The sequence below is a fragment of the Gymnoscopelus microlampas genome (genome assembly GCF_963454915.1).
Source record: "Gymnoscopelus microlampas genome assembly, chromosome: 6".
NCBI classification, from domain to species: domain Eukaryota; kingdom Metazoa; phylum Chordata; class Actinopteri; order Myctophiformes; family Myctophidae; genus Gymnoscopelus; species Gymnoscopelus microlampas.
In genome coordinates, this window is record NC_139943.1 from 42,387,905 (window position 1) to 42,408,366 (window position 20,462).

The following is a 20,462-nucleotide window of genomic DNA, read 5'->3' on the forward strand; positions in this document are numbered from 1 at the left end:
TTATTAACGTGGGCATGACATGCATAACAAAATAAATCAAAGCAATTGAAAATGTGCCTGTGTGTGTAGTCAGGGAGTTCCTGGGTAGACAACTGCACGCGTTACGACTGCATGGAGACAGCAGTGGGAGCCGTGGTCCTGGCGTCAGGGGTGATCTGTCCTCCCTTCAACGACACGGAATGTATTCAGGTCAGGACCTCTGACAACAGGGACAAATGTGCTACTTTAAATTCAAACAAACTCTCTAAGTATAGCATGGTGGTCACAGTAATCACAGTCAGAATCTTGTTAACACATTTTGCACGTCCAAGGCCTTTGATATCTGTGGGTCGCTCTAATTGGTCATATTCTACTTAGGACAACAGCAAAACAAGTGTCATAAATTAAGTGTGAGAATGGAAGGTTATGGTAAGTCAAGGCAAGGCAGTTTTATTTGTATAGCACATTTCAACAACAAGGCAATGTTTACGCAGAACATCAAGCAAAGAAAACTAAATTATACAATGACATTAGATAAAACAAAAGAAGTAAATAGATAACAGATAAAGTTACAGTGCAGAAGAAAAAGAAAAAAAAAACTCAATTAAAGGCAGCGCCAGACAGAAACGTCTGCCGAAAGAGATTTAAAAACAGTAGCAAAGATAGTACATTTTGTACCAAAAAGGAATGTTCTTTTATATTCTGAGCTCATTGAATTGACTTTTTCATAATCTGTTATATGGTGTAGATCCGATAGAAGGGAAGAAGTCAATATGATAAAACAATACATAAAGTGGGGAACGTGCTATTGCTGAATCAGAACCAGTCACGCATTGATGAAGATCGAATCATTGAGTGATTGATGTCATAGGTAACTGTAGACAGATGTGGAGGTAGATAAAAAAGTAGTGTTTTCAATTAATATACCCTGATATGTCAGAATGACTAAACATCCCTCTAAATCAGGATGATTACATTATCTCGATTAATCAGGATGATTAAACCCATTGACACCTGGAACGCATCTGTGTCACTTTAGATGTCTTTGGCTATTCAAAAATAGCAGATATACAAGCTCATAGCGCGGCACCGAGTGCCGCGCTACAAGCTTGTATATCTGCTATTTTTGAAAAATCTTGAAAAAAAATTTTTTTAGATTTTTTTCCAAAAACTGATTTTTTTAAAGAATCGCCTCAGGTCTTAAAGGGTTAAAATGCATACAAAAATAATTGCTATCTTTTTTGCCCATTAACTCCCGTCTCATCCTGTGCTGTTCCAGAATGGGGGTGTGGTCCAGCGGTATGTGGATGGCTGCTGCAAGACATGTGAGTCACCAACAGTCTTAACCTGCTTCTCATAATGCTTTCAAGCTGCCAATCAGAGGGGGTGAGCGCCTTGTTGCCTGGCAGTGGATGGGCTTATTGGCTGAGTGGTTGGGGGTGTGGCCTGTTGTAGAGGGTGGAGTTAAACTTGTTGTTTTTGGGCCTAATCACTACAGTTCCCCAGAATCCCTTGCTGCAAACTTTGTACCCCCGCCCCGCCAGATCTTCAATCAACGTACTGGAGAGCCACTGTAGAGCAGACACAAGTCTTCCTTGGTGCATTACTCTAATGAAATGATAAAAAAAAGATATAAATAGAAGGTTAAACATGTGATTGTATTCAGCATTTAATAGTTCATACTAAGTTAATACATAACCTCCTGAACTGCTGCTTTGAAGGTGATGGTCTGTAGACTGCTCTTCAGGTGTCCACTGTACAAAATGATACCTAGGGTAACGACATTTGCAAGTTGGGTGTGAATTATCCCTTTTTAAATCTCTCTAATAAACATTTAAACATGACACTTTCTCTCTCTCTGTGGACGCGGCATCGCAGCCCTGCCCGCTTGCCTGCTTTCGCAGCGAAACCTCCCCACGGTGAGCATTTGACCAATGACAATGTGAGATGGTGCAGGGGTTAGAGTTGGCCCCCGCTGAGCTGCTGTCTGTAGTCCTTCACGTCACATGACGCAACCGTTTTGTCTGGCCGCTCGGAGCGTCCCGGAGAAAAGTTGAGTCCGCGTGCATGCATTGATTTCCATTTTGTGTGTGCGTGTCTGTGTGCATGTGTGTGTGACCTAAAAACTGTGTGTGCTAAATCCAAACGTAACCATCTGTGTGTGTGTTCTCCTGACATTCCTTTCATAACCGGCCGGCTGCGGTCCTGATGCTGCCCGCAGGTTCTGGAGTGGGCTACTTACCATTTACCGTTAACCCTGTAACTCCCACTGGTAGTACTAACTGTGACACAGGTACCATCATTCACTTCTACCATTCACCATGTCTCTCACACCTGTCTGCAACTCTTAATATTCATCGACTTGCTCACAGAGTGACTCACTCACTCACTCACTCAGTCAATGAATATTATGTCAATGTATAATGCTCACCTTTACTGTTTAGCTGTGTGTGTGTGCGTGTGCGTGTGTGCGTGTGTGTGTGTGTGTGTGTGTGTGTGTGTGTGTGTGTGTGTGTGTGTGTGTGTGTGTGTGTGTGTGTGTGTGTGTGTGTGTGTGTGTTTGTTTGTGTTTGTTTGTGTGCGTGTGCATGTGCATGTGACTTGAGTGCATGCATCCATCCATCCAGCCATGCATGTGTGTTACATCTTTGTCTCTGCATCACTTGTGTGTTTTAATCCATAATTCACCATAATTCATATACCTGATCAACGTGGAAAAAGCATGAATCTCACACGTACAGTCTAGTAAAAGTATTTAACCAGCCATATATTGTCACATCACAAGTTTACAGGTGTAAAAGAATAATGGGTGAAATTATTTTCCATACAAGCTTCCGCGAATTGCAGTTGTAAGATAGATAAATAACATAGATTATCATAAAAATAATAAATGTCAACAAAACAAATGAGGTGTGTCAAAAAATGAAATAAGAAATAAGGCAGGGTACTGTACCCCGAGACCTCACTTAGCAGCAGATATCAAATATGAAATGTTTGGAATGTGGGAATGGAGAATATTCCCAGTCACATACGTAATATTCACATTATTCTGTTCAGATTCCAGTCGTCCACATCCTCCCTTTCTCAAGCTCTCATTGGTTAAAGAAGTAAGGTCAAGTGTAGGTCAGTAGCCAATAGCTGAGCCAGCTCTCTGGTGTGAGAACTGCACCCCCAGTCACCCAGCTGTCAGTCACAGCGAGCCCCTACTGCTGGGTAACAAAGAGCCCTGCTCAAAAGGCCTTTCGCTGTGTGAGTGACAGCACTCTATGGCAAATCATCAAAGTAAGTGTGTGCATGTACGCACATGTGTGTGTGCGTGCTTGTGTGTGTGTGTGTGTGTGTGTACTTTAGTATAGTATTAGTATTACTATTTTTAATATTTTAGAAATATAATTTGTGAGGACAATTTTCCTGGTACCCCCAAAAGAAATAGTTGTTTCATGGAGTTACCGTAGGCTTACTTTCGGCCTCAGGGTTAGGGTTACAAATGGTTAAAAATGGCATTTATAAAATTGCTGTCCCTAAAATGTTGATGCTGTTGAATGATGTCCTCACACAACCCGTTCTCACTCCCAAGGCGTCAGATTTTGCCGCTCTCAGTAGCCCTGAAACGTCAAGTTTTGACATGACGCGACGCCATGGCGACGTCACATGTTGACAAAACTATGCCTAAACCTAACCTCACAAAAATAATCCTAACCCTAACCCTAACCTCACAAAAACTGTGCGGAGAGAGAAGAAAATAATCGCACCAACGGCGCGATTCGATCATGGGAGGTTTTGGTTATTAGCTAAGCACTGCTACCAGGTAAGCCACCGAGTCAAGTAGTATTTGAAGCTCCAATCCGTGCCTTGTAGTTGTTGTAGTCATATATTAATAAAGTGCTGTTCTGTGGGTGGTCCTGCTAAATGTGTGGAGTTGTATTCCCACATCTGAGTCTTCCTCTGTGTGTACGTGTATGTAGGCAAAGAGGATGGTAAAACATGCAAGCGGGTGGCCATCCGCACAACCATTCGAAAAGACGACTGCAGGAGCAATGCACCGGTGAGGAGAGATACAGAGCGGGGAGGCGGGGCTTAGGATGGGATCATGATGCTCATTGGTAGAGGAGTATGAGATCCAGTCAAAGTCTTTCTGTTGAGATGACGCCTCCTACCCTATTGTTTTAAAGTATTTCTCTGGTTTTCCAATGACATCATACCGTATTTGTCTGTGTACTTAATCGTTTTCCTTTGAGGATCATTAAAGTTCTGTCTTATCCTAGTTATTTTCCTTTCTCTGCTCCTTTCCTTTTCTCTTCTCTAACCTTGCCTAGTCTTATCTATATAAAAATGCCTCCAATCAGTATCTTATCTTCTTCTGTAGTGAAACACGCTCTCCCTTCTTTGCAGGTAACGGTTTATTCCTGCGATGGCAAATGTCCATCGGCAACCATATTCAACTTCAACATCAACAGTCACGCCAGGTTCTGTAAGTGCTGCCGAGAGAGCGGACTGCAAACGCGCACAGTCACACTGTACTGCTCACGCAACTCCACGTTAGTGGACTACAACTTCCAAGAGCCCCTGGACTGTTCCTGCCAGTGGAACTAATAGGAAGTTCCAGAACGAGAGAATGAGAGAGATTTTGGTTGTATAAATGTAGAGAGAATGGGGGTGGGGCGGGGGGCATCAGGATTGTACAGTACTTTTGGTTAAGCATGAAAAACAGCCATGTTCCATTGTTCCTGTGTTGCTCTAGTACATTTCACAGCACAGGGGTTATAGTTGTAACTGGGTAACAAAGAGACATACGTGAGGGAAGCTGTTTTAGGTACATCTGCACTTTAGTTTGTATTATCTCTTCCAGAAGCGCTATGACAGCCCAGTCAGCTTCCTAGTGCTTTTTGAACACTGCGACGCCATTAGCTTTTACTATTGTAATGTATTATAAACCATTTAAACATCTTGTTACAGCAGTTGAGGCCATTGTTGCATTATTGTTGTCATATACGTATCTGCTGTTGCGTGGAATAATGTATATTCAATTTGGTTTGTCCTAGCAGAACAACATAGCTTTTGTACAAAACAAAAAAATATTTTGTGTAAGGCCGCCTTCCCTTAGGGAAGTTGAATCCGTTACTAATGTGATTATTCGCCTTTTTATTTTATTTTTTTTGTTGCAGGATCTGTATTTGGAAATGAGATAGGCTAATAAACTCACTCTATGGTGTAATTCTGTGTGTGGCTACAGTTGCTGGTGTATTGCAATATACAGGGCTTTCCACTATGACAGGACACTCTATGTGGCCCCTAACCTGCTGGGTCTCCTCTCACCCTCTTTCCTGTTTCACCTCCCCTACACAAACACACATGCACACGCACACATGCACGCACACACACTCGTGTATAATCTAACTAAGTACTCTATTTTACACACAAACACACACACACACACACACACACACACACACACACACACACACACACACGTATATTAAGTATTCTGTTCTATTCTACACACGCACACAAACACACCAAAGCACGTTCCTGATACAGCGTTTGCAGTGCTGACGTGTGTTTGTATTTCACCTCCGCTGGGTTATTACTGTGTGGGGGAGTCACCGTTCAATAACAGGGCCTCTCTCATTGGTGTCAGCCCCCTGTCTGTCAATCATTTCTCCCTTCTCACATTCCTCTCATTCCACAAACATGGGCCAGCGGTTCCACCACACCCCACTTCCAAACCCGGCAGCACACACACACACACACACACACAGTCACACACGAACACACACACAATATCCTCTCTATAAAAAAACGCACACTCGAGTCCACTGTCTTAATTTGGAACCCATAATGCACATACTCGTTACACAGGGTAGGGAAGATCAAAACAATGCCCATCTGGTTCATTACAGTCTGTCACTGTATGTGCAATGGGTGTGGTGGCATTGCCAGCTGAGCACATTTCAATATTTCCCCCTAAAGCCCTTTCTCATCTCCCCTCAGACATGCCCCTCTCTCCCTGAACCCGCATCTCCAGTCTCCCCACCTCTCCTCTCCTCAGGAGCCCGGCTCTGGAGTGGCTGTGTGCCCAGGTTGTCATGGTGACCTGCTCTTATCCCAACAAAGGGGAACAGGCGGCTGAGCCAGAACAAATTAGGCTGAACGCATGCTCACAATTCCTCTCTCTTCCTCTCTCTCATCCCTCTCTCCTCTCAACATTCACTCCTACTTCTCTCTGCCCAAATCCAAGTTTCTTCTCTCTCTCTCTCTCTCTCTCTCTCTCTCTCTCTCTCTCTCTCTCTCTCTTATTCCCTCCCTCTCACTCACGTTTCTTCTGATGACAAAAGCAGTGCTTCTCCACTTCACCCTCTGCTTCGGGTAAAGGTGCTTCACTGCCACTTGAACGCGGCCCGAGAGGAGCGCTAAATTCAAAGTCGAGTGTTCTGCGTAAACCGGGAGTTGCTCGACAAGCAGATGTCTTCTTCCACTGTATCATCTCAACGCTGCAGACAGACACCGTTTAAACAATCTAGTTACACCATTACCAACAGTGACTGATCAGCAGTGATCTCTGTTTCAAATCTTTTTTCTTCTAAAAAAAAGAAAACATTGTTCAGACTCCAGACCACATGCTTCTGAAGCTCTGCTGTGCATCACTCGAAAACAACGGGACTTTCCACCAGCGATGTTTACGCGCAGCTCAGTGATTTTGTTTTCCCTACAATGCCACAGTACGCTTCCATAATTTGTAGTTTCTTCCCCTGTGAGTGGCATTTGGTCTGTGTCCGTTTGGTGACATGAAGTGACCCCACAACATTTCCTATGGGTGGAACAACGCGTGTTTGGTTACTTGCCAGTTTATGCCAGGTAAGAAATAATCAAGTTCCTTCAGTCCACTGAACTGCTTTAGTTTTCTTCATTGGCACGAATAATTAAATAACTATAAACTTTCACCCCGCAACCTTTTTAACTTATATATGTATTTTCTTACGTCTTGACGTACATGTACATGCCAGGCTGTTTGGTTTTCAAGGCTGTTGAAATAACTATGTTGACTAACTAACTATAACTAAACAAACTAAACACATTATTTATTAACCTCACTGCTCCTCAGGTGGTTGTATTGACCTGTGACCAGCGTTCAGAGCCTGTTCTAGTGGAACTTGTGTTCCAGCCTTTCCCCCATAAACAAGATACAATGAGCTACACTGTCATCTGCAGGACTGCAAGCAACCATATGGTGAGAATAACAGTCTATATCCAGCAACCACAAACAAGATAATGGCAGAGAGAGACTATTTTTGTCATTGCTAGAGAGCAAAATTCTCAGTGTTCATTTAACTCTGTGCCGTGTACAAATGTAACCAAATGGACCCGGAAGGTTCCATTTGGTTCCATTTGTGCATTCTCAGAGTTCACAAATGGATAAACTAACACAGGGTCCATGTTAGTGTTTTATTCTCTGCTTTCTTTCCACTTTCCACTCTCTACTTTTCGGGTCACGTTCTCACGCCCTCTCTGCAGGTGTTGGTGGATCTCATTGATCACTCCGCATGCTCCCCGGTCTGCAAGGTGTTTCTGCGATTGGTTGAAGACCCGGGGGGGTATCACATCACACTGAGAGCCAATATAAATGACGCCACGCTGGAGGCAAAGGCCTTTCACTTCAGTGAGTCCGTGACCTCTTGCCCTGAACACTGCGTGCTCCTGTGGTGAAAGATGACATGGAAAAATGGCACATTTGATCGGGGCTTTTCAAAGTTGTTCATGGTGTCGACTGACATAATTTGATCTCCTCTCCTGTCTTCTCTTCTCACCTCTTTCTTGCCACCCACACATCACCTCTTCTATCTTTTTTTGCATCAATTGTTTTTATTTATGACGTTCAATCCGGGAACACATCTCTGTCATTTTAGATTTCTTTGTCTATTCAAAAATAGCAGATATAAAAGCTCATGAGTGCCGCGCTATGAGCTTGTAGATCTGATATCTTTGAAAAATCGTGAACATTTGTGCAAATCTTTGAATATATATATATTTTTAAAGCGAACATTTGTAAAATATTTTTGTTCGAGGGACCCCCAGAAGCAATGATTTGGGTTACAATGTTTGCTTTAAAAATATATATATATTCAAAGATTTGCACACATTTTCAAGAATTTTCAGGATTTATTTGGCTATTGAAAAATAGCAGATATACAAGCTCATAGCGTGGCACTTGGTGTCGCGCTATGAGCTTTATATACTGTATCTGCTATTCTTTAATAGCCAAAGAAAACTAAAATGATAGATATGCGTTCCCAGATTGAATGGGTTATATTCCCCTCTTCGATCTTCTCTTGACCTCTCCGATTCTCTGCTTTCCCCTCCTCTTTTTTCAACATTGTTTTGTCTCTTTATGTTCTCCTCTCCTCTCCAGATCCGCTCCCTCTCGCCTCCCTCCACATAGAGAGTACAACCACCACCGCTCTCCTCACGTGGACAGATCAGCCAGGACAGAGCCTCTTTACACTCAGTCTATACAACACTCACACACTGTCTGTCTCACACACGTTCCATCTGAACCCGACACAGACACCTTCCCAGGTCACGCTGAGAGATCTTCAGCCTGGAACGCGCTTCAAGGCCAGCATTGTGGCGACCACAACTCTCACACACCTTAATGTGACCTTAAAGCAAAGACTCAGCATACGCACGGAAACGGGTACGAAACGCATGCACACACACACACACACACACATTTGAAATATTTATTTATGTCCACATAAACAGATGTACAAGATGTACAAAGGACATAAACACTGCCAGTACAGTCAGATAAAGGGTAGTCTCGCGTAGCCAGACCCCACAGAAAATGAAAAACAGCGACCTCTGCTTTTCTGATATTCTGTGGAGTCTGGCAGGAGTATAATGTTAGACTAGAGCGCAGGGAAACACCGGTTTCATGTCTGCCTATAGCGCATCACTTCCGGTTGGTGCGACCATGTTTTCATTCCCACTAACAATATTTCTACACGGAACACTAACACCACTTCTCCCAGAGAACATGGATGGTTTTGGTTATAAGCCCACTTGTTTCTATGATGAAAGAGTAATTTAAAATGTGAATATCTTTCCGTGGTTTTGTCCGCTCCGAGGACGCTATTGTTAAATTAGTTTCGGCTAGTTTCGAGGGGGGAGGGTGGATCATGGTGGATGGACACGTGAATCCCGCCCACTACATTTGATTGGGTAAAGCGCGGCCCACTTCCTGATCTGAAGGCACGCCCACTTGTATCCAATGCGCACTGGTTAGGACGAACCGCTCCGACAGATTCCACCGCAGGTCGGAATCTGTTCTTGAGAGATTAGATAATGGGAAAACAGCCAGTTACAAAGTGCATGTAAAGCAGAGCATTGTTACATACACACACACACACACACACACACACACACACACACACACACACACACACACACACACACACACACACACACACACACACACACACACACACACACACACACACACACACACACACACACACACACACACAGTGCATACGTATACAGCCTGGTTCCAGACGAATCTGCCATTGCAAAAAAGAAATTGCCCGTGGCAGATTAGGTCTGGCCCCTCTCAATAGAGATTGGATTTCTCTCCCTCCGAAGTTGTGAGCGACCAATCAGGGCCCAGTATGCAAATATGGGGCGGGTTTATCACCAGAGGCATTTTTTTAATTTGCCCCACGGAAATGCAGGGTCCACACAGAGATTCCAGACTAATATCTACGCAGTGATATATACGAACAAATGCCTCAACATCACTGACTGACCACAAGTGAATATATCAAAGAGCACAATACAATACACACATCCGCATACACAGTCACACAAATGCACAGGCCTATGCACTACCGCGACTGAACACAACCTTTTGACGTAGTCTGTCAACTGTGAATAGTTAACCATCTCTGTCCCCAGCTCAGTGTCCCATTGGCTGGCTGGCCCATGAGAGAACGTGCTACAGTGTGAGCCGGAGCGGCCTGGCCTGGGGCAACGCCCAGCGCCGCTGCGGAGCCCTGGCGACAGGAAGTCACCTGACCGACCTAAAGACCCAGGAAGAGATGCGCTTTGTGTCCTCTTACCTGCTCAGCCATAATACACTGCTGCTGCTCCTGTGGACAGGACTCAATGACAGACAGGTAACTAAATGCACATGTTAAACCTGGTGTTCGTTTAACACCGAGAATGTAAAGATAGACCTGTGAAGGTCAGGGTCCATCTTTAACCCTTTAACACCTGAGGCCCTTCTACAAAATGTCTAAATCAGTAGTTCTCAAACGTTTTCATGTCAAAGACCCCCAAAATGGTAGGCTGTATTTGGCAGCGGACCCCCATCTGAAAATGTTTTGTGCCAGGGACCCCCAGAAAAGACTGGATTTTGATGTGTAACAGTGGTCCATGAAATGCTAGGCTAGTGTGAATTTGGGAATATTTATAAAATATTGGGATTTTTTTCGACTAAAGATCATGCTATGAATTGTGATATACTGCACTTTATATGTAAAAAAATAGTTTTTAAATAGAACAAAGATTTTGCAAAATTTGTAGGCGTGTATGAGAAAGTATTTTTCTAATGTGCTACAGTATATGATTAGTAAACCACGGATTCTGCACAATCAGAATACCTTGTTCAGGAGGCTGTCAGCAGCACACTTCTCTTGTAACCACTTTCAACCTGACATCCCTATTTTGGGCATTTCATTAGATCGCCCAGTCGTCATACGATGAGGTATGTAGGGCTTAAGTGGTTCATGAAAAACACCCTCTCTCACTGTGGACACATTTTAATTAAAGTAAAGTGTGTGTGTAATGTACACCGACCACTAAATGACCACTAATGGCAGTTTCAGTAGATGTGCTGGCATAACAGAGTTTAATTTATAAACAGAGAAACCTGAGAGACAGCAGTCACTCCTTAAATGTGGTGTTGGTATAAGATTATAGCAGCTTCAACGTTTGGTGTGTGCGTGTGTGTGTGTGTGCGTGCGTGTGTGCGTGCGTGCGTGCGTGCACACGTGTGTGTGTGCGTGTGCGTGTGCGTGTGCGTGTGCGTGTGCGTGTGTGTGTGTGTGTGGTTACTATATCCCTTCTACTCGTCTCATAGGATGAGGGTCAACCCCGCTGGTCTGATGGCTCCGCCTACAACCTGACCGACTCTGAGACATCATCACTGCCAGCCAATCAGACAGATTGTTTTGCCCTGCAGAAAAATGCAACAGGACCAGGATACTTCCTCACTCCATTCTTCTGTCACATTCCTTTACCCTTCATCTGCCAGTACCACAGTAAATAAACGGTTCAATACACATTTATTACCCTATTCTGTGACTCATGAACAGTTGTTTGAGAGACAGAGGAAGGCAGTCTTGGTGTGTAAACACAGCCATAGCTGAGTGAGGGGCTGGTATAGCTGAGTGGGTAGAGACACTCAGCTATACCAGCCATGTCATGCAGCTGGCGCTTCTAGCATAGCATACTGTAGATATGGGGCACTCCCATTGCAAATAATTAAAAACATACGTTGCTCTCAGGAAAAAAGAGCCTTGGGGAATACAGCCCCTAACTGCTTCTCAGGCGCTGTAATAGCGCCCACTATTCCTAATAATTAGGATGGCTAAATGCAGAATACAAATTTCATGTGCAATATGTACAGTGGCAAACATTTCCCCAAAGGAGTTGATAATTAACAGCACATAACATCTAGGACGTGTCAGTATTGTACAGATATATATGCCGTGTTATCTATGATCCTGTTATTTCAGTACATTTCACCTCACAATGTTCGTAACAAATACACATAAATGCGAGCAGCCATGTAAAAAAACAAATAAACAACCAAAAACACAGGGTCTAATAACGGTAAAATTCCCAAGAGAAGTTATGCTCCGGAATTTGGGGGAATTTTGGAAATGTACTATCTCCCTCTTTCTCTCTCTGTCGGCCCATAGTCCCTATGGTCCCTGCCTCCTTCTCTTTGGACCTGGGGCAGGTGACAGAGCGTGAGGTGGAGCTTCGCTGGGGTGACCTCACAGCGTTGACCTCTGGTCAACATCCTGCACCTCAGGTTGTACTCCAGTATCAAGAGGAGGCGAAAGATGAACCTGGACCCAGAGAGGAGGAGGACGGGGGAAACAGGAGAGTTGACAGGGGAGAGGTGATGTGGGGGCGAGGAAGCATAAACAGACTGGTGCATGTGCCAGTGTCCTTGTCATCCCGAGGGGTGACTTTGGCAGGTCTGTCCCCCGGGAGTGCCTACTCATTCTCCCTTAGAGCATCTCACTCTGATGGCTCGTCCTGGAGCCTGGGGCGAACTCACACCGCGTTTACCAGTGAGTCCTCACACACACACACACACACACACAGAGTATATGGTAAAATCCTTGAGTGTATCAAGTGCAATTAATTACTGTGCACTGTATTACTGTATGTACTGTATACATAACAGCAACATGAGTGGGTTTATCTGGATATACACTTTGTAAAGATTGACCAAGGGGCCAAGGCTCCAAAAAATGAACAAGTTCAGAATTTGCAGATCGTTGAGTTTTATTTCTCTCACACCTCCGGAAAACAGTCCATTTGCAGCAGGTAGATAGTGAAAAGACATGGAAAAATAGACTTACAAAAATTATAGAATTACTTAAAGCACAACTAAAGACAACAAACCATACAGTGACTGCACAACAAGGCTATCCCTTAACTTAGGGCCCTGTCAGCTCTGCCTCACAGCTGATAACGCTTTGCTTGCCAAGTTCAACTAACTGACTGTCACTTGCAGCCTCCCTTAAATAGGGAGTGGATCCTACCACAAGCACAGAAACAATTAACCTCAAAATTAGCTTATCTACAAGCGTACAACTATCTGATGAATAAATAACCTACCACATAAATAGATGTTGTACTTTAAACTAAACACCATTTGGGTTTGCATTTACTTAAAAAAGACATAGAAATACTTTGCTCATTAACATTGTCAAACACCCCTCCTCCTCTACAGTACTTGGCACGTTCCACCCCTTCTTAAACCAAATGGACTAGCCCTACTCTGTTTCGGCAGTTACAATTCAGATTCAGAGGGTGCCAGTACTGCAGAGGAAAGACCAGGTGACAAACAAACATTTCAGATCAGTTCTAATAAACAGTGTTTAAATAAACATACAGTTTGAACCCCTGAAGTCCAGACATATTGATGTTGGATCTATAAATATCATGTTTTATCACATACCCAACCTTTATTCGCCCTGGATGAAGGGAATGCTAAAAGCACAGAGGGGGTGATAACAGCTATCAGCCCTAGGGCTCAGTCAGCTAGCTAACCAATCAGCGCAAGCTAATGTGCCATGCGTGCTGAGCGAACTCAACAAGTAAAAAAAACTAAGAGAAAACATGGCTGAAAATCAAACATCAAACACAGTTGCTGCATATGGTGTGGTAGAAGTCATGGCTGAGGACACACTGGATGATAAATAAGACTACAGTATGGGTACATGATAAACAATTTATCGCACAGGCATTCGTCTTTGCCTGAGATGATGTAACCAAGGCTGATACAACTTGCTATCCAGCCTTGGGCCTGGCCAGGTGATAAAAAAATCTCTATATCAATATCATCACCCGCCAATATTGTGACATGTTTATGCCCATTCTGTCATAGGGCCTACTGCACCAGGAAACGTCACTGTTGGTTCCATCACAGTCAGTCAGATTACAGTTCACTGGATGCTTCCGGAATCAAGCCACGCCAAAACATGGAGCTATGTGGTGCACTATATGGACATGGATTTGGGACAGGAGTGGATTTCTGGAATGGCCAACATCTCCAGGTCATCTGTGATGGGTGGACTGCAGACGTACGCTGCCGTGATTGGAGGTCTGGAGTCATACAGGAAGTACAGGGTTGGAGTATACTCAGTCACTGAGCATGGGGTTGAGAGCTGTGAACAGAAGCATCTGATAGTGCGCACTGGTAAGTCTTAATGCGTGTGTCGTGTGCGTTTGTGCTTCATGGTGTTTGTGTGTTACTCATACTAGTGCAATGCCTGTTTGGTAAATCTCTCACACTCAATACTGCAGTTCCCTTGAGTCCTCAGCAATACACCCACCAAGTGTGAAGTCAGTCGGAAGAGTGGTTCTTGAATCACCACAGTATATTTGAAAATAATAAGTCATTTTGCGATTAACAGGTTAACCACATGAACCCTAATGCCCTAATGTCCCTATTCTAGGCCAAACATTTTGTTCAAGTCAGATCTACAAGCTCTGTGACCATTGTGACCTTGCAGATTGGCTATTTTCGAGTTTTGGTGTAGAGGAAAAAAGGAGTGGACCATACAGGGGCGTCACGCCCACTCTCACAGATCCGTGATTTCATACCCCCCACTTTTTGAAAAAAAAAAAAAATATATATATATTTTTTGATAATAAATCGGTAAAATCAGGCAAAAATAAGAATTAAATAACCTAACCCTAACCCTAAAACCGAAATAAAGTAACCAAAACACAAAAAAAACTAACAAAATCTGCCCAAAAAACGCAACATTTTGAAAATACAGAATTAGTTTACGGTACATTTGACAGTTACAAATGTTTTTCGCGCTTTTTCAAAAAAAGCAGATCTACAAGCTCATAGCGCGGCACTCGGTGCCGCGCTATGAGCTTGTAGATCTGTTATTTTTGAATAGCCAAAGTGTAAAGTCAGGGGTATAGTCCACCGAAAGTCCACCCCCCCCACCTTCTGAGAGCCTGTGACATCCCTGGGACCATATATAGGATCCTTTAGGATTTAAGCGGTTAAGTGGCACAATTCCTATTGTCCCCAATACTCTGAATTGAAAATGCCTTTAATTTGTGCAAATGCTGCTGTATTTGACTCCGGTCCACTGAACTGAAGATAATGACTGCTGTGTTTTGTTGTGTATTAGGGGTGAGGGCCCCTAGCGGACTGGCAATGCGTAGCGCAGGAGAAAACCCAACGGTGTGCTGGAGCAGTCCACTGGACGACCCTCCAGAGGGCTATTACCTCACATCCCATCCAATAAACGGCCCCAGACCAACTGCATTATGGATAAACGAGTCCAGTTCTATTGCACTCTGGGCCAATGAGTCGGTATGTGTGGCTCTGGGCGCGCTCACTCCAGGTCAGACCTACCAGGTGGGAGTGGTCTCAGTGAGAAGACAAGACAGGAGTCAGGAGACCGCCATCGTTTACACCACAGGTGCGTCAATATTAGCATAATCGGCAAATAGATAATAATATTTAATTCATAATTAATAACTTAAATAAGCTCTGCCTCAAATGTTAAATGCATCCAAGGTGGTCCCATTCATAATTAGCTGCTGAACCACACATTGATTCCACACACAGGTGCATTTATTTATTGATTGAGTAGTGAAAATCTGGACCGCAGAAGTAAATGACTACTGAAAATGTTGTTTGTATTCACATCAGTGTTCTCACTGCATTGCAGGCACATGTTTAAAATAAAATGCATGTGTGTGATCTGATCAATGCTTTCTAAAGCCACTGCACTTGTGCCATATGTGTCACTGCCTGGGGGCACACACTGCTCTCCTTCCACCACATTGTCCCGAGCAGTGGTGGGAAGTAACTAAGTACATTTACTAGTACTATACTTAGTACAATTTTGAGGTAGTTTTACTTTACTGGAGTATTCTAATTTTCAATACTTTTACTTCTACTCCACTACATCTCAGAGGCAAATATTGTACTTTTTACTCCACTGTACTTATTTGACAGCTTTAGTTACTACTTTGCAGTAAATGGGTGGCATACATTGAAGGGCTTTGAGTGGTCAGAGGTCTAGAAAGGTGCCAGGCTGTATACAGTACAGTACATACAATATGCAGATTATATAAAATAGGGGGGGGGGGGGGTTTCTTATGTAAGAACTATACATATTTGCATCTATAGTGGTTAAGGCATTGGACCGTTCACTTAATTTGTGGTCTGGAACTACTGAGGTGATCAGCCCTTGAGACTGCATGGCTAAGCAATTTGATCACAGACATTTTTAGTTCAACTGTAATTGGTCTGTGTGAATGCAGTGCCATTAGCCTTGGATAGCCAGTTAGCATTTTCAATCAAATCACTATATAGTCATGCAGTAATCTGACAGAAACAGATACATGGCAATGTACAGCAACTGTATTGTGTTATACTGTACGCTACAGATCTTAACTTTGCTGGTAATGGTTAGAAAAAGTATAGACAGAGTCAAAGCGGACATACCATACATTTGGGCCACATTTGTGAAAAAGGTCTAATGAAATGTCCTTTGTCTATTTTTCTACCTGTGAATGAATGTGCATCTCTCTGTCCATAGAGCCATGGCCAGTGCAGGTAGCACTCCCTCTGTCCGTGGGCACAGACTCCTCTCTGCTGTACATCCAGCCGCCACTGCAAGGTGTGCTTGACGGGGTGAAGGTGTGTCTTTGTCACGGAGTGTGTGACGAGGCGTGTCGGGAAGCGTGCGAGAAGGACACGTGCGAGTGGCACTCTCTGCCCGCCGGGGCCCATGTGGTGTCCCTCAGAAACCTTAGTCCAGGGTCCCAGTACCATCTCAGGGTGCACAGCACCAGCCGAGAGAGGACGGGGGCCCCCTACTTCATACACCCCATCAGAACCAGTGAGTTGCATAATCACAAGCATGCTTGCACACACCCACGCATATACAGTGCATTGTATATCAGTTGTTCTCAAATGTTTTCATGTCAAGGACCCCCCCAAATTCACAGTCTGAACATATTTTGTGCCAGGGACCGCCATACAAGATTTGTGTTGTTAAAATGTTTTCCCAAAAAGAAAACTATATTCAAATATATATATATTTATAATACAAGCTCAACGCATCGCGTTTGTGACTTATATACAGTATACTAAGGTTAAAGTGGTTATTATACAGATTTAGATGGTGCTGTATATTATCAAATTTTGCTGGGGAACCCCCTCAAAGACCCCTGGGGGTCCCCGGACCCCACTTTGAGAACCACCGTTGTACATAGAGACAAACACAGAAAGACACAAACAAACATACACACACACACACACACACACACACACACACACACACACACACACACACACACACACACACACAGTATAACCACATCATAATAAAGCCCTGATTAAAAGAACCTTCTTTCAGTGCCATCTTTGAAACAGATGAGTCGGGTATCTTGCCCTGATTGCTAAGTTTTAATTACATTTTCCTCTAAACCTAGGTTAATTACTATCCTCAGCGTGTTTATTTTGACAATAATTACAGCATAATGATCTGACGTGTTTCTAATTGCAGGCCTGGCCCCTCCAGGCAGTGTGAGAGAAGGCGTGGTGACAGAGTCGTCGGCGGAGCTGCTTTGGGATGCAGCAGGCGGCCGCGCACATGCTTACGAGGTCATCTGCTTCGACTGTGACCACCGCCGCACGCTCACGGTACCAAAGCCCCAAAAGTCATTAAAAAGTCAGGGTTGTTTTTGGTGTCTCAATTTGATGTGTGAATGAATTCGGGGATTGCTTTAGTCTCAAGGTTAGACTGGCGGGCTTGTTAAAGTCCACAATCAACTGTGAGGTTCAGGTGGGGTGGGGTGTTAGATGAGGAATGTTCTCTTCTCTCCATGTTTAGTAATGACTGCTGAAGGGCTTTTAAATCCCAGGCTCTCCACTCCCATCTGCTCCAGTGGGGCTGTTTCAGTGGCAAACTACGCCAGACTAGTGTTTCTACGTGGGCATGTTGTACACCAGGGGTATTCAACTAGATTAGGCAGGGGGCCAAAACTGTAAAATAATTTGGAGTCGGGGGCCACACAGCGCAAATGCACGCGCGCACACAATTTGCGCGCAAAATTTTTCGGGTCTAATTCGGTTCTATTTGACCAATAAAAATCAACCTTTTTTCGGGTCTAATTCGGTCTAATTCGGTTCTATTTAAGGTTCTAAGTTAAGTTCCAATGAAAGATGGCCTTTCAAGAACTAATGAAGGATAAATAATTTGTACTGTTTTAACTTTGATAACATAAATCAAAGTTAAAATAAATAATAATTATGAAAAAAAAAAAAAAAAAAAAAAAAAAAAAAATTTTTTGGAATATGGCCAGGGGCCACAAGGAAGCTCCTCGCGGGCCGCACGTGGCCCGCGGGCCGCCAGTTGAATATCTATGTTGTACACGTATATACGCATGTGTGCGTTTGTGTGCATGTGTATTTGGCTTTTTGCCAGCTGTTTTTAAATTATGGTAACAATTCATTTCGGTGGTCTTTAGTGAAATTCAAATGTCAACTCTAGATTTCTTTTCCTTTCAAAATGTTCAAAAATAGCAGATCTACCAGCTCACAACGATATTTTTGAATAGGGCTAAGTGGTTAAATAAAAATACATTTCAATTTGTGTGTATTTTATATTTACTTCTTTGCTTGTCCATTGTATAATTAAAGTGTTCTTTCCATATATTGAGGTTTTAATATACTGTAATACTTTCATTCATTTATTTCAAGTTATTTGTGTTTATTAAAATTAGTTTGCTCAGTTTTTGTAATTGATATCAACATTTATGATTTTTTACAAATAAAGGTCTAAACTTTGGTAATAAGTGGATTCCAGGAATCTCTAGAATCGGCATGGGACCCAAACACCTGGCATCGGCCTGGCTCTGTCTGACACAGTGTGATAACCTACAGTAATGCTCAGTCACTGAATTACTGATGTATCTCCGCTGTGTGTGTGTGTGTGATGTGTGATGTGCTACAGGTTCAGAAGGTATTCAGTCAGAGGGCTGTGTTCTCCAGTCTGACACCAGGCAGACAGTATCACTTTGCGGTGAGGACAGAGAAGGAGTCCTTCACGGACAGTCCTGCTGTCACTCTCAACGTCACTACGGGTAGATATGGACACATGCACACACTCACTGTCGCTCCTTGTTGATTTTTACACAGACTACTGTATTTCCTCCACCATAATCCTCACACCATGCCTGATCTTAAACTGTAACTTCTTACAGTACACAGTAATGTCCTCATTGAAGCCAAATACATCTCAAAGTTACTAATATGTTACTACAATTTTGAGGTACTTTTACTTTACTGGAGTATTTCTAATTTTCAATACTTTGACTTCATCTCAGAGGCAAATATTGTACTTTTTACTGTACTATTGTTTGCTTTAGTTACTAGTTACTTTGCAGATTTGAATTATTATCACAAAACATACATTAACCACTTCAGCCCTATATATATTTCGTCCATTTGAAAAAAGCTGATCTACAAGCTCACAATGTGTCGCAATGCGACGCATTGTGAGCTTGTAGATCTGCTATTTTCAAAAGATTTGTATACATTTTGAACTTGTGAAATGGGACATTATGAACAATGAGTACTTTTACTTTTGGTACTTTAAGTATATTTTTATCATCAAAGTTACTAATGGATAAATTCATGTGTGTGTGTGTGTGTGTGTGTGTGTGTGTGTGTGTGTGTGTGTGTGTGTGTGTGTGTGTGTGTGTATCAGCTCCTAGTCCAGTGCTGGTGTCAGTACTAAATAAAACCACATCATCTGCGGTCATCAGTTGGAGCGTGGTGACGGGTGTGTTTGATGGATTCATTCTGTCAATCAAAAACACAACGTCCAATCAGCAGTTGGACCGGCTTTCCCGGGATGACAGGTTGGTCTCAGCTTTAACTCTCTGGTGTCCACCACATTTTGTTTTTAAATACAAAATGACTATCCTTTTCTTTTGTCAGTGCTGGTGTGGTAGACTTAAAAGAATGAATCATTCTGAAACTTTATACATTGTGTTGGCCAATTATGCTTGAATTTGACTTGTATCACACAAAGAACAGTGAATAAAGATTGATTGATTGATTGAATATTTTATTAGGCAAAAAAAAGTAAAACAGCACAGTTACAGTACAGTACATTTAAAATGCTTTGTCTAAAAGGTCCGTTCATAAAGGTCCTTGCGGTCTTGTTTCCAATGAGGTCCTTGGTATTCAATTCATATACATATATAGTGGCACCACAGTTCAAATATCAATACAAACAAACTGAAAAAGATAACACTGTTAACACATGTACAACAAAAAATAAAAAAGTGGGGAAAAATAAAATAATACTATACAGTATGTACAAGAACGGGGGGGGGGGGGGGGGGGTTCGTCTGTCTAACGAGAAAATACTACCTCATTTTTTGGCCTCCTGAAAGGTGAATTTTCAGGGCTGTTTTAAAAGAGCCCAGCGAACTGCACTTTTTGAGGGAAGGGTTTAAGACTTTTCAAAACCTGGGTGGCAGTGCTGTAGAAGAAGAATTTGCCCATGTTTGTTTTATGGTACAAATATAAATCCAATGAAAAATTAAAAAAATGCAGTCAGATGGCTGAAAGCGTGCATTTGTGCACTTAAATGATGCATCTTATTACTGTACTTACAATATGCTCATGA

General features: G+C 42.9%; 2 protein-coding genes across 2 annotated transcripts in view; both read left to right on the plus strand.

The window, feature by feature from the left end:
- The window catches only part of otogl (otogelin-like), a gene marked incomplete at its 3' end in the record, with an annotated part of 63,177 nt that extends 58,605 nt beyond the window's left edge, over positions 1-4,572 (plus strand). The window contains exons 54-58 of the mRNA XM_084059581.1: positions 70-189; positions 1,259-1,304; positions 2,201-2,272; positions 3,945-4,024; positions 4,372-4,572. Of these exons, the coding sequence (XP_083915707.1) occupies positions 70-189; positions 1,259-1,304; positions 2,201-2,272; positions 3,945-4,024; positions 4,372-4,572 (519 nt within the window). The remainder of the gene's footprint in view (positions 1-69; positions 190-1,258; positions 1,305-2,200; positions 2,273-3,944; positions 4,025-4,371) is intronic.
- A 2,593-nt stretch (positions 4,573-7,165) lies between these two features.
- The window catches only part of ptprq (protein tyrosine phosphatase receptor type Q), a gene marked incomplete at its 5' end in the record, with an annotated part of 81,953 nt that continues 68,656 nt past the window's right edge, over positions 7,166-20,462 (plus strand). The window contains 12 exons of the mRNA XM_084059582.1: positions 7,166-7,207; positions 7,492-7,636; positions 8,387-8,671; positions 9,931-10,151; positions 11,117-11,297; positions 11,961-12,341; positions 13,667-13,978; positions 14,934-15,227; positions 16,356-16,658; positions 17,328-17,464; positions 18,783-18,906; positions 19,533-19,686. Coding sequence (XP_083915708.1) covers positions 7,166-7,207; positions 7,492-7,636; positions 8,387-8,671; positions 9,931-10,151; positions 11,117-11,297; positions 11,961-12,341; positions 13,667-13,978; positions 14,934-15,227; positions 16,356-16,658; positions 17,328-17,464; positions 18,783-18,906; positions 19,533-19,686 — 2,579 coding nt within the window. The remainder of the gene's footprint in view (positions 7,208-7,491; positions 7,637-8,386; positions 8,672-9,930; positions 10,152-11,116; positions 11,298-11,960; positions 12,342-13,666; positions 13,979-14,933; positions 15,228-16,355; positions 16,659-17,327; positions 17,465-18,782; positions 18,907-19,532; positions 19,687-20,462) is intronic.